The sequence below is a fragment of the Melanotaenia boesemani genome, chromosome 8 (assembly GCF_017639745.1).
Source record: "Melanotaenia boesemani isolate fMelBoe1 chromosome 8, fMelBoe1.pri, whole genome shotgun sequence".
Lineage (NCBI taxonomy): Eukaryota > Metazoa > Chordata > Actinopteri > Atheriniformes > Melanotaeniidae > Melanotaenia > Melanotaenia boesemani.
The window spans coordinates 2,301,699-2,319,570 of record NC_055689.1 but is presented as its reverse complement, the minus strand read 5'-3'; the positions used below and the strand labels follow the sequence as shown (position 1 = coordinate 2,319,570).

Below are 17,872 nucleotides of genomic sequence, written 5' to 3'. Positions count from 1 at the left end.
TAGCTCGACTTCCTACGGATGCTAAAAAATAACAGCCTCAGTCCAGAGCTGCTCCGTGTCTTTAACCAGGGCTCCATCAAAGGTGGAGCAACTTACTGACTAACAGACCTAAAAGCCTCCAGAGTCATGAGGGCTGCGGAGGAAATAGCTGGTCTCCCCCTGAACCTCTGGATCTTCCAGACCCGCTGCCTGGCAGATGCAACACACCTTTGCTGCCACCTGTTCCCCTTCTGCCCTCTGGGAGGCGCTACAGAGCACCGCCGGCACCTCCACACAGTTTTTATCTGATCTTCTGATTTCAGTTACATATTGTTTGTATACCAGTGGATCACTGTGTGTTTTTTATTTAGCAATTTTATGACTTTTTAAAATCTCATTTTATTATTTTATTTATTTTTAAGATCACCCTAATTTCATCATGTTGATGCTTGTGTCTGACATGATGACAATAAAGTTCTATCTTTGCATATGAGAAGTGCTTCTCAACCGACCTTCCTGGTTAAATAAAGGTTAAAAAGTCTTTTCATTCACAGATTGGTGGTTTGAACTTATGTGTTGTTGAACATTTTTTCATTTCCTCTGTGCAGCTGTTCCTAAAACTCCTCTTACTGCAGCAGACTTTCTTTTCATCAACAACAATAATATCAAGCTTCGTGCTGTCAGATGCTGATATTCTGAGACATGCAGCACGCTGTTCTCTCTTCATGACCCACCATTGACCATTACCTGGTCACGTCCAGGGTGAGACATGACTCAGCATATTTTATTGTCCTTTTATTCTCCTTTTGTAGCTGAAATCTCTGGTCTTGAGTCAGCATCGTTTCCTCATTGGTACTTTCCCAAATTTACCCATGTTTTGCTAGTAGTGTAAAAACTATAAATTTTATTTGGACTTGCTAATCCACAACGAAATCCAGAAGAAATCCACGACTTAAATTCATCAACTTAATAAAACCTTGAAAGAAAATATGACCATTAACAGATTTTACACACACACACACACACACACACACACACACACACACACACACACACACACACACACACACACACACACACACACCATCTTTATCCTTATAGCTGTAATCATTTGGGAAAAAAGAACAGACGTGATCATTTTGGCGTTTTGCAGTTGCATAGAATTAGTGACATTGGAGGAAATTCTTACATCATTATTATTCTAATTTTAATTTAGAACATCTTAAATTATTCTAGTCCAGGGTTTTTACCAAACAGCAACCTTTTCTTTAGTCTGTTTAAAATCAGGTGAAGGTCAGGTAAACACTTTTTCTTTTAAATTTTAATTAAATATGTAGACCAAGTCAAACTCTTGAGTACTAAAGCTCACCTTCACTTTTTAAAGTTGATTACAATAAAGTAAATGAATAAATGGGCTCCATCCTCTTTGAAAATACCACTCTACATTTTTCAGTAATGGATGTGGTCCAGTTCTGGTCCACAAACTTCCAGCCGAGAGACTGGATCCTGATTCCTGTCGTGGAAAGACAAACACGAATGAATTAAGGCTTCATGTATCTGCAGTTTTAATCACCATCATTTAGGATGAGGAAGTCCCAGAGTGGGAGTTTGACCGTCCTCATCACCAACACGTATCAGGAAGTATGCTCAGATTTAAAGGGTTAAAGTTATTGAAACAATAAGATATTTGGTCATTTTGACTGAAGTTGACTGAAAAATTTGAGAAAAAAAAGGAAAAAATAAACCGTCATGATTTTTCCTTTAGCAGTTTGTGATAGACGACTTTTTTGTCCACCAATTACCCAAAGAGACAGAAACCTGAAGCAACCGACAAAGGTTAAAACTGCAGCTAAAAGACGACAAATATTTTGCACATCAGTATTTGTGTCAAAAACAAAAGTCTCAACAATGTTCAGCAGCAGGAATATTTAATTTTATTGTCCTTTTCTTGTGATTAATTAAATCTTTAGTACTTAAGACATCCTATCTAATACGGATTGGGAGATTTTTAACTTCATCATTTATCTTCTCTGTGAATATTCTGGCTACAGGAGATTGCATTCATCAAAACCTGAGGCATTTCTTTATGAATCAGTATATAGATACTGAATTGGCACATTATAGTTATTAAAGCTTGGCTTTCTCTATTTGATGCATTTAGTTTGTGTAACAACTGCACGTCATTAACGTGGCAAACAGACTGAAACTCATTTGAAGAAGAAAAAGAAGTATTTCTATAAGAAAGTCATTAACCGGAAGATGGCAGTAATGCAACGACCACAATGCAAACTGCAGTAAAAAGCTTACAAACAAACAGAAGTTGGCCGACACTTCAGACCAGCTGGTGGCGGTAATGTACCAATCCACTGTTTGTTATCCGCTAATGGACGTCAACAAGAAGAAGAAGAAGAAGAAGAAGAAGCGGACGAAGAAGAAGAAGTTCTTCCAGCGAGCATTAGCAGCTAACTGAATGAATGAAACTGACTCTCAGTCAGATTTAAAATGTTTTCTATTAACGTACGCAGATCAGGAGCTCGTGCTGTTAGTCGGTACTTGCTCGGTAACGGTTTGTTTCTGCCGCAAACAGCAAAGTTTTCCTCCTGTTTGAGAGGAAGGAGCGGACAGCAGCTCGCGGTCCGGGCGGCTGGAAGGTCGTTCAATCAGGTCTGGACCCGGCAGCACGCACACACACTAACTGACCAACGCTAGCTAACACTGACCAAGAATAACTACCACTGACCAACAAACAATAACTAACTGTTCACACCAGAGTGTCATTTTTCCCATTTATCAACATCTGACCACTGTTCCCAACTCCTCAGTAAGAAAAGTTGATGTTGGCTGTACTAAAAGTCGCTAATTAGCATAATCAGCCTAGTTGTAATGGATGCTGCCATAAAGAGGGATGCAATGCGAGAAGACCAAGCCTCGTATGAGTGCCTTTGAATGGGGGAGGGGTCTGCGTAGCACCCGCTCCTCATTGGGAAGAGTAAACAACGGTAATTCACGTCAGTCTCCAAAAGTCTCCAGTAATACCCGAAAAAGTCGCTAGATTTTTGTCGCTAGTCGCTTTTTTGAGAAGAAGAAGAAGTCTCTAGAGGGGTTTGAAAACTTGCTAAGTCGCTACGTTGGCAACACTGCCCCTGACTGCAGGACTACTACGTGCATATCTTGATCCTCCTCACTCACCTGCATCCTCCGTATGCTGGAGCTCCACACCCAAACAGCTCCCCAACTTCCCCCAACAAACAGAAGCACTAAAACCTTTTAATGCTCTAGGCAGAACGCTGGTGTTTTAAGTTGAACACCCCCTCAGATTATAACCCCCATCTCTCTTAAAAGAACAAGTTCTGAATATTTCCAGGAGGTAGATGGTGTGCTGCTTCTACATGATCTGTGCTGTTTGAAAATAAAGCAGGTCTGTGAATTTTAATGTTTCTGATTTTAAGAAAAGTGAGTCTGTGTGATGTAACCAGGATTAGTATGGATGTGATTGTATGGTACATTTGTACACATTACCCCAAACCTCTGCACAGTGATGTAAATATGGTAAAATCAGTGAACAGTAGAGAATGTGGAGGGGTCTGTAATCCAGAACGTGGAGGGGTCTGTAATCCAGAACGTGGATGGGTCTGTAATCCAGAACATGGATGGGTCTGTAATCCAGAATGTGGGGTCTGTGGTCCAGAATGTGGATGGGTCTGTGGAAGGGTCTGTGGTCCAGAACGTGGAGGGGTCTGTGGTCCAGAACGTGGATGGGTCTGTGGAGGAGTCTGTGGTCCAGAACGTGGATGGGTCTGTGGAGGGGTCTGTGGAAGGGTCTGTGGTCCAGAATGTGGATGGGTCTGTGGAAGGGTCTGTGATCCAGAATGTGGATGGGTCTGTGGTCCAGAACGTGGATGGGTCTGTGGAGGGGTCTGTGGTCCATAACGTGGATGGGTCTGTGGAAGGGTCTGTGGTCCAAAATGTGGATGGGTCTGTGGAAGGGTCTGTGATCCAGAATGTGGATGGGTCTGTGATCCAGAATGTGGATGGGTCTGTGGAAGGGTCTGTGATCCAGAATGTGGATGGGTCTGTGGAAGGGTCTGTGATCCAGAATGTGGATGGGTCTGTGATCCAGAATGTGGATGGGTCTGTGGAAGGGTCTGTGATCCAGAATGTGGATGGGTCTGTGGAGGGGTCTGTGGTCCAGAATGTGGATGGGTCTGTGGAAGGGTCTGTGGTCCAGAATGTGGATGGGTCTGTGGAAGGGTCCGTGGTCCATAACTTGGATGGGTCTGTGGAAGGGTCTGTGATCCAGAATGTGGATGGGTCTGTGGTCCAGAATGTGGATGGGTCTGTGGAGGGGTCTGTGGTCCATAACGTGGATGGGTCTGTGGATGGGTCTGTGGAAGGGTCTGTGGTCCAGAATGTGGATGGGCCTGTGGAGGGGTCTGTGGTCCATAACGTGGATGGGTCTGTGGAAGGGTCTGTGATCCAGAATGTGGATGGGTTCTGTGGAAGGGTCTGTTGGTCCAATATGTGGAGGGTCTGTGGAGGAGTCTGTGGTCCAGAACGTAGATGGGTCTGTGGTCCAGAACGTGGATGGGTCTGTGGAAGGGTCCGTGGTTCAGAACGTGGAGGGGTTTGTGGTCCAGAACGTGGATGGGTCTGTGGTCCAGAACGTGGAGGGGTCTGTGGAAGGGTCTGTGGTCCAGAACGTGGATGGGTCTGTGGTCCAGAACGTGGAGGGGTCTGTGGAAGGGTCTGTGGTCCAGAACGTGGATGGGTCTGTGGAAGGGTCCGTGGTCCAGAACGTGGAGGGGTTTGTGGAGGGGTTTGTGGTCCAGAACGTGGATGGGTCTGTGGTCCAGAACGTGGAGGGGTCTGTGGAAGGGTCTGTGGTCCAGAACGTGGATGGGTCTGTGGTCCAGAACGTGGAGGGGTCTGTGGAAGGGTCTGTGGTCCAGAACGTGGATGGGTTCTGTGGAAGGGGTCCGTGGTCCAGAACGTGGAGGGGTTTGGTGGAGGGGTTTGTGGTCCAGAACGTGGATGGGTCTGTGGTCCAGAACGTGGAGGGGTCTGTGGAAGGGTCTGTGGTCCAGAACGTGGATGGGTCTGTGGAGGGGTCTGTGGTCCAGAACGTGGATGGGTCTGTGGAGGGGTCTGTGGTCCAGAACGTGGATGGGTACTGTGGAGGGGTCTGTGGTCCAGAACGTGGATGGGTCTGTGGAGGGGTCTGTGGTCCAGAACGTGGATGGGTCTGTGGAGGGGTCTGTGGTCCAGAACGTGGATGGGTCTGTGGAGGGGTCTGTGGTCCAGAACGTGGATGGGTCTGTGGAGGGGTCTGTGGTCCAGAACGTGGATGGGTCTGTGGAGGGGTCTGTGGTCCAGAACGTGCTGTGCTCAGAGCAGAAATGGTCCTTGACAGTTTGCTTTGTACGTATTTGATATGAGAATTCCAGCTTGTTTTTTCATCTATTACCCCAAGAAACTGGTTTCCATAAAGTCTCTCAATGTCCACCCCGTCTACACGTGTTTTCTTTAAATGAATTTGGTTTTACTTAAGTTTAATGATAATTTGTTTCTGTCAAACCACATTTTCAGTTTGCTCATGTCAGCAGGGGTCCTCTCCAGTAGTTCGTGTAAATCCCCCCAGGACAAAAAATACTGGTCACCTGCCAATGATACTAATTTTAAAATGTTTGAAACTTTGCTCGTCATTTATACAAAGTATAAACAGTTTGGACCTAATACTGACCCCTGGTGGACGCCACAAGCAATGTCCAAACCTGACCATGAATATTCCCCCAACTTCACCAATTTTTTATTACTCAAATAACTTCTCACCCAGTACAAAACTAACCCCCTGACCCCATACCATTCATGTTTATTGATTAATATGTCCTGACTGACTTTTTTAAGATCTAGGAATTCCTGCTGGATGCAGGCTGTGATCTCCTCAGCTGATCCTGTTGATTCCAGGGAAGTTGAAGTTTGTTCTGAATCCACACTGACTGTCAGAAAGTCATTTATGTTTCTTTATCAATGTGTCTGATCTGTTATTGAATAGTTTTTGTAACATTCTGGAAAATTGTAGAAGTAGACCGGTCTGTAATTGGTGAAGTGGTCTCAATGCCCAGTTTCATTCAGCGGTGCAACTTCAGCTGTTTTCATGTTGTTAGGAAATGTCCCATCTGGAATCAGAAGGTACAGATGTGTGTTAGTGGTGCTATGGCAAGCCGTTTGAGCATTTATTCCATATCCTTTATATCGGACACCAGTTTCCTTCACTAGTTTGCATTATGCACAAACTAGTTAACATGTGCTGGCATTTTATAGCAGGGCTCCAGACTGTTTTTTACGAGGAGCACAGGGGTCCCTAATTTAAATTTTTAGGAGTGCAAGCAGAAAATTTAGGGGTGCACACTAAATCGCCTTGTAAAGCAAATATTCACATTTCCTCTCATTTTCACTGTGTTAGTGATAAATATTTAAACAATAAATTCAGAAATTACAATGTTTACAATTCACATTTTTTGTGCAGCAGTTGACATAAAAAATGACTAGTAGTCAGCATCATCAGTCTAGTACATATAGTTGTAATGGATGCTGCCATAAAAAGGGATGTCGTGGGAAAGGCAAAAATTTATAAAAAGACAACCTAAAAATGTTTAGAACCGCAAAAAATAAATAAATTAAATTAATAATTAAATAATTCTATCAATATTTTCCTTATTTTTAGTTCAGTTTTGTTAAGTGTAATTTGTTTTTTAATTAGGAGTCATGTCACAACACTTAACTTTTAAAATATTTTTGTCCACACTCTTTATTAATAGACATTACTATCTGACGGTAAACCAGCAGGATCCTCCAGCAGCAGCTTCTACGTTTCATTTCCAGCCTGGTCATGAAACAGAGGTGAACGTCGTCTGAATGCAGCTGCTGCTGCTGCTGCGAGAAGACCAAGCCTCGTATGAGAGGGTCTGCACAGCACCGCTCAGTGGGAAGACTAAACTACGTTCATTCACGTCAGTCTACAAAAGTCTCCAATAATACCAGAAAAAGTTGCTAGATTTGTTGTTAGTCGCTTTTAAAAATGCCGCTAGAGGGTCTGAAAACTCGCTAAATAAAGCGACAAAGTCGTTAAGTTGCCAACACTGAGGAATAATAAATTCCCCCAAGACCCGCCTCTTTTCACACATAAGCCAATCACAGTGGTCGTTCGTCCCGCTCACACACACATTGGCTATCGTCTTCTTCGTTGGTGTTCATCTCCTTTTCTCGTTAGTTTGAGTCGACAAACCAGCAGCTAATTTGGGCATCACTGTGATCTCTGGGCTGAAGAGGTGAGCAGAAGTTTGTTAGCGACTAAATAAATTCAGTTAGAACTACTACAAGAAAAAGACCGGCTAATGTATTGGTCGCCATGGCGCGAGTAGATGAAAAATTCACTCACGCTCACATTTTAGTCGCAAAATGTGACCATTTGGTCGCAGTCTGGAGCCCTGCATAGGCATTTTTAATAGACCATTGGAACTGAAAATCCGACTAGTAACGATTTTTCAACAACTAGTGACTTTGTTCAACTAGTTACAACAGAAGCTGTACTAGTGAGGCCACTTGCTACAATAGTCGGATAAAATTAATATCTAGTTTAATGCACTAGTTGCACTTTGGGCCGAACTAGTAGACTAGTATGTTTTACTTGTTAACTAGTGAACTGCACAATATTGGCACGCTAACTAGTCAACATATGGTCTTCTCCCATAGTTAACTAGTGACCAGCAATAATCTCCACAAAATTACCAGGTGGAGCCCAGATATTTAACGATATTTAATGATCTAGTAAAGATGAAAAAGCTTAATATTTAATTAATAAATGCCAATTTTGATCCTACTAGAGAACAAGTGTGACTATAGATGGATTACTAGTTAACTAGTGAAGCCTAAATACCCTCTAGCAATACTAGTGAGTGACATACCTTCTCAGCTTGTGAACACCTGAGTGACAAATCAGCACTAGCAGACTAGTTAAAAACGTCGCACTCCCTAGTTCAACTAGTTGATGATATGCAAATAAATAGGGGGGGGGGTTAATGAGGCATCCTATTGGCTCCCCAGTTCAAAATTTAAAATGCCTACGAATCATATTTCCAGGACTTCATGCTAGCCCACCCAGTTCATTAACATGTGAGAGACTAGCTAACATGTGGTCCAGTGAACAGCAAATAGCCACCTAGTGGCTGCAAGTTGCAGCTTACATGTAAACTTGTAAAGACAAAGTGCCAACTAGTTGACTAGCTGAAGTATACTTTGATATTACATGTTCACTAGTGAGACTGAAAACATGAACTAATTAACAAATGATCTAAATGGTCTCTACAAGTTGGTATCTTGTTTTATATTGTTAACACACATACTGTCTTACTTGTGAACTAGTTCAGTGGAATACACTGTTTTTTTCATCAAGGATGACAAATTTATTTCGTTGATGAACCTTTTTTTCATGACGATAATGAGACGGTGATGAGCTAAAAATGGCTCTCTGATGACGAAAACATGACAAGACGTTTGTGAGATTTCGTTGACAAGACGAAAATGTTCAAGGGCTGATTGTCCGACATGAAAAACATGACATTTCTGCCTCTTGTGAGCTCAATCTGTCAGTCAGCAATGCTGCAGCACTTTGGCCACGCCCACCACCAGCGCACAGAGACAAGTAGTTTATTCATTCATATGTTAACCTTTCCCGTTTCCCTCTTCTGACTGTGGTTGGACGACACGGGGAGATCCGTCTTCTCCAGGGCCGAAGTAGCGTTCTCATCAGGGTGAACTCCCTACGCTCCTCTACACTTGTTAACGGCGTGAAACACAAGGAAAGGAAGGCAGCGGTTGAGCTGAGAAGACCTCGTTCATACTTTTTACACCACTTCTCCGCTCTCTTTACTCCCGATGCCCGTTTCCCTCTGTGTGCACGTTCATTCACGCTCACACACGCACTGAGCTGGCTGAACCACACACACAGCAGTTACACATCCCATAACACACAGATGAATCATGGCGGCAGCGTTGATGAAGGGGTTTGGTGGAAGCGATGAAACGATACATGGACATATTTTAACTATAATCCATCATAATTTCACTGGCAGACCAGGTCACGTTGAGCATGTGTTCCTCATCCTTTGCTCATGTTTTGGACATGTGTGTGTTCAGGGTGGAGTTTTACACTTCAGAAAATTCTCAGAAATAAAGCCACAGTTACCAAAGTCAGGATGTTGTCGCTCTTTGCTTTTTCGGAGTAATTGATTACAGTATTTGCTGTTGGTTGGGGAACCTTCTAAGTTTAAAAACTATTCCTTTTAATTTCGTAGTTATTGACGGCAGCATTGCTTCCCTGTTGATGGGAAAGTCTCGGCTAAAGCTGTCAGTCTGGTAAAGGGTCTGGTTATTATGTAAAAGCATTAAGGTTAACTTCTTTTATGAGTTACAATACTTGTTACCTGTTAACCTTGATTCCACTTTTTAATATGTACTATTGACCTAAATTGTTTAAAACTAATACTTTTTTTATTTGACTAAAACCTTTTTGAGTTTTCGTCGACTTAGAAATGACTAAAATGTGACTAAAACTAATAAGCATTATCGTCATGACGACTAAAACTAGGACTAAAACTGAGATGCCTCAGTTCAACATGTGTGCTTTTTGTCACACTAGTTGATATGATAGTTTAACTAGTTAACATGCGTATCTTAATACCTAAATAAAACTGCTGACTAGTCAGCATGTTCCAACAACTAGTTAACTAGCACAGGGCTGCATGTGTGTGCCTGAACAGATTTGAATGTAAACTAGTGCAATGGAAATGTTAACGAGAGGAAAAAAACATGTGAAACATGTTTTACTAGTTGCATATACCCATTCACAAGTGACAAGAAAATAACTAGTTAAAGAATAGAGTTGACGTGTAGGAAACATGTCCAACATGTCACGGCAAAGGCTTTACATGTTTGACAGTCTGGCTGGTAGGAGACAACACCCTCCACTAGAGCTGCAACGAATGACTATTCTGATAGTCGATTAGTGACTATTAAAACCACTAGTTGACCAATCAGATTATGTATCTCATAATTATTTAATGGCTCTTATTTTACTTTTAGCTTTGAAATCTTGAATAAGGTTGTCTTGTAAGTCTGACGTTCCTCGTCTTTTAATGTACTTCCGTGGTACACAAGGTCCGCTTTAAAAATCTCACATGTATTTAATTATTTTGTAAGTTTAACGTGAAGTTATTTCAGACTGTTGATGTCCTCTGCCACCGTTCTATCCCCTGGTCGGTCACCATATTTTTCTCCTGGTGGACTTTATTGCACATGTGCAGCTCTCAGCAGAGATAGGGAAGAAGACGATGTCTCACTCTGTAGGTTTTTTTTTTTTTTTTTTTTTTGCCAACAATAGTAGACGGGTAAATTAGTTGTCGACTGTTTTTATTGTCAACTATTGTCATCGTCGTCTAATCTTTGCAGCCCTACCCTCCACTTGTTTACTTGTGCAAAACAGATAGGTGTCACTAGTTTACTACTCACTATTTTTTAAAGCTTACTAGTTCACTAGCAAAATTATATTTGTCTCGTTAACTCGAAGCACTTCAAGGACGAGTGCTTCAGTAACCTTTGCCCGTATTAAGATGGTTTTGCAGAAAGACCACGTCTGAATAAATCAGTTCCTTCTCTCTATGAAAACGACAGACACAGCAAAGCGGTAAGCTCCAAATAACGCTAAAATTACATCAAGCTTTATGTAGCTGGTAGAGACGGCATGGGATGATGAAAAATGGGGAACTTATCAGTGAGGGACGAACAGAAAGGGAGAGAGGAGGACTCGAACATGTAAGGCTGGACGGACACATTTTCTGTTGCTGACATCTCTAGTAAACTTGCCAATAAAAAGTTTCTCTGCCGGTGGATAATCGTATCGCTGCTATCAAACTACAAATATGGCGGAATGGGGTGGAGTGGAACTGTCTGCGACCTGGAGGGAGGCAGGACATGAAATCCCTCATTCACATTTAAAGAGACCAAAACGAGTCGCTCTAAAGACGCGCCTCAGAACAGGGTTAACAAGGGTGTGTGGAGCCAGAATAACCAGGAATTCAGACCAAAGTATTGCTGGTCTACTTTATAAAGACCATAAATGAATGATTTACGTGTGAAAAGGAAGGATTTAAAAGCATGATATGTCCACTTTAAATGTGAGATGATCAATGCAGACATAAACTAACATAATAAAAATGAATTAAATATAATTAGAAATAAAAAGTAATTTTTATGTCAAGAATTTTATCTTTGGGCTGAGTATTTTGTTTTATATTCTTTTTTTGTCATAGTAAACAAATTAATGATTAATCAACCTTTAATTAGGGTAAATGAAAAGAAACGTCATTTGAATTTGAAAATCTTGTTCCAGTCTGTACGTATAACTGTAAAAACATAGATACAATTTGTAAGTATATAGTACATCCTACACAGAGTTTACCAAATCCATTTTATCCATTTATTTTTATTTTCATTTTTTTGTGATGCAGCTTTCATCTTCTCTGGCGTGTCTTCTCTTCTGATGCTGCGGTGACAGCATCTCCACCTGCTGCCACTGTTCTGTCTTTCTGACACCAGTAATGTCCACGCTGTGCCAAACATTTTTACGTTTGTCAACGTGGTCCGAAAAATTCCACTTCTTAACTCTTTTTCCCTCCCGAGCCATCATGCAAACGATGTGATGAATATGTATTACAGGCGTCCCCCTGACCTTTCATAGCCACCGTGTGGCCGTGGGAAGGCTTTCCCTCACGTGCACCCGCTTTAGAGTTAATTCTGATTTATGAACGGAAACAGGTGGAGGACATGCGTGTGCACGGTTTTATAAACATAAAAGTTGAAGTGCGCCGCAGACGCCACCTGTAGTTTGCTTTGCTGCGCGCAGTTTGATAAATAAGACCCCTGTAACACCATCACTAGGCTCGGCCCGGACACACACAATCCTTCCCTGCATGCCTGCTGTCTGTCCCCCACTAGACCACCTTTGTGGTCTAGTGGTGGTGAGACCAACATTTTTCCTGTTAATTGTTTTTCATCAGTATCGACACTTTTAGCCCATTAATGGAAAATCACATGATTTTACAGTGTACATTTATGTCTTAAATAAATAATAGTAAAACTCATTAATATAAGAGATTGAATTATAATGAAATATATCTACAAGTAAATTAAATGAAAATAAATGTATTAACTTTTTTAAAATTGTGAAGAACATTAAAAAACTGCACCAAAATATGAAAACACAACGTCATGGCATCTGATAGGCTACCATGATCATGTGACACATCATTTTCACATGTGATTTTATTACCTAAAACTCTGAGGTGGAGACATGTTTACTATTAATACAGAGGTACTGTGATATTTAAGAAGTCAGATTTTCAGTATAATGTCCCTGATGTGATCATCCTCGGGTTCAAGGGTTTCCTCTGCAGACAGATCCTCACATGAGTGTGCACACATCAGCTGACGTGCACGGATCAGATCTCTGGTAACCACTACAGAGTGATTAGAAACGAGTCCAGATGAGACAAGATACCAGCGCAGCATTCCACCACATTATCCAGCCGTGTTTCCACCTGTACAGGTAGAAGACAGGATTTCAGCAGCAGGTTAAGCCGTGACCTCTGACCTGCACACACACACCTGAACTGCTGAAGCAGTCTGGACGAACAATATCAGAATGTGTGTGTGGATTCAAACACGTTGGTTTCTCTTCCTACGATGGGACACGCTGACACTTCCAGGCACCAGAGCATGTTAGAACCAACACGGTTACAGCATCCGTGTCTGTTTCCTGCCACAGGTGAAGTCCAGCCGCCCCAGCAGCCACGGTCTGTCCACCGCGTCCGACTCCGAGGACGGAAACCTGATTTACTCCGGCAGCCTGGGCAGCGCCGTGCGGGGTGAGTTCCCTTCATCTTGTTTCTGATCAGTTCTGGACACTCTCCTCATTCAGCACATTAGTTTCATTCACGTTTCCACCTCCATCACTTTACTGCAGGCATGATGGAAGGAAAACATCCGTCATGTAAACAACAACAGAGCTTCCTGTTAGGAATCTTACAACAGCACAGGGGGATTACATGAAGATTTAGATGAAAAGCAAATAAACTTCATGAGGTTGTTACCAGGAAAACGCCCATTTCATGTTGATGCGCAAATAAAAATGTCTGGTTCAGATTTTTAAAAAGAAAACCTCATTTTCTTAAAGTTGAAGTTAATTGTAAATGAAATAAGTGAGAAGTTAGCCCCTGGTGGTAACACCTGTTTCACAAGGTTTAACATCAGGTCTGTTATGTAAAAATAAACATGTGGCATCCACAGAAAGTCCAGATATCAGCTAAAAGAACTGTTTATTTCACAGTGAAAGCAAACAAACAAGTAAAATAACAGAGTCTGCAGAAATATGTAAACAGAAATCATGGCTCCACCTGCTCCCCCCACAGCATGAACACAGACCAGCAACATCTCTACCGAGAGCAGAAAACTAAGTTCCATCATCTCCAACCAGGATTCACTGAAGCAGAAGAAGCTAAATTCTGCTTCATCTTCACCAGAAACTTCTACCCACCAGGATAAAAACTATATTTCCCTCAAACCAGATTATAGTCAGATGCCCCGTGGACTATGATGTCAGCTGCAACAAGTTATTTAACACAGACTGATGCAATGAGCAGCTTCTCATTTCTTAAACAACCACATGGAAAGACATATCCCATGGATAGTGGAGAAGCATCGTCTTCCAGGAAGAACATGTGGTCAGAAAAACATCCTGAATAATGGTGATCGATGATCAGTTAAACGTTTGATGGAACCAGATGGAAGGAAAAACAGCAGTAGAACTCAGACTATGTTTAATAGTGAAATTAGAACATTTCCACCTGAACGATGTGAAGAAACTCAAGGGACTGAACAGCTGTGGAGCCAGAAGAAAACCACTAATCAGTGAGGCTGACCAGAGAAAAAGGCTTCAGGTTGCTAGAGGGCATAAAGACTGGAGTCTGGAGCCAGAAGGTCATGTGGTCTGATGAGTCCAGATTTACTCTGGTCCAGAGTGATGGAGCATCAGGGTAAGAAGAGAAGAGGATGAAGGGATGCAGCTATCATGTCTAGTGCTACTGTACAAGCCTGTGGGGGCAGGCTATGATCTGGGGTTTCTGCAGCTGGTCAGGTCTAGGTTCAGGTCTGGGTTCAGGTCTAGGTTCAGGTCTGGGTTCAGCACCATTATGTGTCCAGAGAATGAGGTCAGCTGATACCTGAATACGAGCAGGTTATTCCATCTTCCCTGATGGAATGGCCAATTCAGAACAATACAGGATTCATGGAGCTCAGATTGTGAAAGAGTGGTTCAGGGAACAGGAGACATCATGTCCACACATGATCAGCCACCACAGAGTCAAGACCTGAACCCCATGGAGGCTCTTTGGGATGCTGCTGGAGAAGGCTTTGTGCAGTGTCGGACTCTCCATCATCAATATAAGATCTTGGAGAAAAATGAATGCAGCGCTGGATAGAAATAAATCTGGTGACACTGTAGAAGCTTCTAGAGACGATGGCACAGAGACGCTGCTGGAATCAGAGTGACATTTTTGGTGACAACTTTTGTTGTGGCCAGACAGTGTATGATGACTTCAATCACCATGAAACATAACTAACATAGATGTATCAGGTCCTGCTCAGAACATAGAAGTATATGATGATTTCAAACAGCTGACCTGGTTTCTGGATCCTTTACTGAAGCTTTCTAAAAACATTTAGAGCTCAACACATGACACATAAACTGGACAATCTCACACAGCTCCAACACACACACACACACACCACACACACCACATATACACACAGAGATACACATTTCCACTTCCAACACACATTTACTTTAACATAATAGAAACCATTCAAGCGATTCATACTGAAATGAAGCTGTTTCATATCCATCAAAATATTTGACTTTGGGCACCCTGGACACGTCAGGGGTGTCCAAAGTCAGTCCTCGAGGGCCGCTGTCCTGCAGATTTTCCAATGTTTCCTGCTTCAACACACCTGACTCAAATGAAATGGATCCAACAGCCTATTAAGTTTTGCACAATGACTCATCAATTTGATTCAGGTGTTTTTGGAGCAGGGACACATCAAAAACCTGCAGGATTGTGGCTGTTGACTGAAGTGTTCTTAAGTGACCCACTGACCTACTTTTGAGAGGTGGGCGTGGCTACACACCGGTGTGCAATAATCAATAAATGGCTGCTGCTCATTCACAAAATTATCCTCCTGGTAGCATGCAGGCCAAACGAGAATGGTGACTGTGTGACTGTGTGTCTTTCTTCCTCCGTATTGCCGTTGTCCAGCTCTTGTTCAGAATGGCTGCGCCAACAGTGGCCCTTGAGGACCGGAGCTGGACAACCCTGCTCTACGTCTTCATGCTTCTTATCTCAGAGTGGTCATGTGACGAGTTCTCTGGATCTTGTCTTTGCTCAGGGGTGAAGATGTTCTCGTACAGCACCAGCGGTGCCAGCCTCTTCCTCATGCCACAGATCCTCCTGAAAACCGGAATCGGGGTGAAGAGCGTCGCCCTGCAGGTGGCTTTCTGCGGTGTGATCGGCTTCTTCACCTTCCTCACCCCCTTCCTCCTCCACCTGGTCACTAAGGGCTACGTAGTCCGGCTGTACCACCACCCGGACAGGGACACCTACACTGCCGTCACCTACAGTGTGTTCCTGACTGAGAAGAAGTGTGTTTTCCACCAGAACCAGGTCAGAATCCCTGCCGTCAGCAAGATGTCACCACCTTCTACGCTGGCCAGGTGGGGCTGCTGGTCAACCCAGACCTGTTCCCCATTCCCCATGACTACAACCACCTGATGGGCTACGATAAACCCTTCAGCTTCAGCACAGAGGACATGGACCAACCTGATAAGAGCTGAAAGACATGCTGCTGCTCCTAGAGATTTACTGTTTAGTGTTAATAAATATTACATTTTAATTGTATGACCTAGTTTTTTTACTGCAGAAGTTTAGGAACTCGTAAAATAAAACTGTTCGTCCTATGCACCTTCAGGGCTGCAGGGGGTCCACCGGGTTCCGGTCATCTGTCCATCACAGAGATAATAAAAATCTAATTCTGTCATATTTCCCACAATGAATGATTTATTTCTGCTGTTGGGTCAGAACATCTTTCACACAGCTTTACCTCGTCAGGTGTGTGTGAATAAACTCAGTTGTGGCCTTTTCGAGCTCTTGTACTTCCACTGAGGCCAAACAAACCAAAATAAGTTCAAGTTGTACAGAGACGCTGGACATGATCTGAGTTTTCCATGGTTCAGACGGGAGTTCAGTGCTCTGTTTACTCCTGTTCCTCCTGAAGTCAACAGTCATCTCTTCTGTTTGTGTTCTAGATGAGGCGATTGTTTCTGCCTCCATCTCACAAAACTGAACCAGTTCTCTGTACTCGGCTGATACTCCTGAACCTGCAGAGTAATCGGTGTTTCCTCTGATGACCGGACAGAGTTGTATTGGAAGTTTCCTCCTTGTGTGGAGTTTCTTATTTAGCTAATTAACTTGGTTTTGGAGGCTTAATCAATTGATCCTGATGATCAACAACACCTGTTGCCATGGATACTCTTGAAACCATTCAAGCCTACAAAGGAGCGTGAAAAATCTCTACGGTTGGATGTCTGTAAAAAGTCAAATGTAAACCAACCAATTCCAAAGACGTCAGGACTGGTAAATAAAACCAGAATGCAGTGATTTCCAGATCTCATCAGACATATTTTATCCCCAGTAGAAGGTAAATAACATATCAGATGACATTTTACCATTTCATGGAAAACGAGCTGATTCTGAAGAATTCCCAGCAAAACCTGACCTGCTGAAATTTGCTGCCACCTAATGGTAGCTTTGGTTATTAATCAAAATTTATTTATGAAGCACTTTTAAAAACAATGGTTGACCAAAGTGCTGTATGTAATGAACATAAGACAAGATGACAGATGTCTCAGTTATGATTCATAATGAAACAAAAATTAAATCTTGATCTGTAAAAAACATTTTTGTCTATTGATGTGTTACAGTGGAGGAGTGTTGCACATAAAGAAAAATGTGTTGATGCTAACATGTTTACTGTGCTCGTTTAACAGACATCACAGTACAACCGTGACCTGCTGCTGGAAGACACCTGGATCAGGTGTGTGGACTGTGTGTAAAGAGAAATGATGGAGCCATGCCTGGTTTCTCTTCCAACTCTTCACCTTTGACATAAAATGTACCGTTTGTTGCTTTCTGTTTGAAACTAGATGGATGCACAGTTTATAAGAAGATCAGAAATAATGTGGTATAGACAAGACCTGCTGTGCAAAGACTTCGCTGGGAGAACTTAGACCATGCACCACATCTGGAAGGTTCCTGGTTAATCAGTTAAAATGAAACGAAAACAGAAGATCCAAAAGGAAACATCAGCCACGACCCCTGAGAAGATAAATAACACCTTTATAGAATTCTATAAAATTTTATATAATCACAACCTAAACACAACAGATGAGACTATTGATCAATTTCAAACATCAATTTTCCAGAATTAAAAAAAAAATTGCCTTGGATTCACCTCTCTCAGGTGGGCCAGGTCCAGGTCTAGATGTTCCAGGTCCAGATGGTTATCCAGCAGAACCCACAAGAATTCTGACAATGCTGGCACCCACTTTCTACAATATGAATTAGAATAAGGGAAAAACAAAAAATACCTTCAAATATGAACCTAGCTAATATACTGTACTATTAAAACAGGTAAAGACCCGACACTTCCATCCATTTTACCGTCCAAT

The 17,872-nt window shown here is 42.4% G+C and overlaps 1 protein-coding gene across 1 annotated transcript; it reads left to right on the top strand.

Moving 5' to 3' along the window:
* The first annotated feature begins 2,325 nt into the window (after positions 1-2,325).
* Positions 2,326-17,068, top strand: tmem70 (transmembrane protein 70). The gene is given in 4 exon segments (XM_041993351.1): positions 2,326-2,643; positions 12,860-12,959; positions 15,535-15,834; positions 15,837-17,068. Coding segments are annotated over 4 exon segments (705 nt in total). The 5' UTR covers positions 2,326-2,481; the 3' UTR covers positions 15,980-17,068.
* Positions 17,069-17,872: the final 804 nt, after the last annotated feature.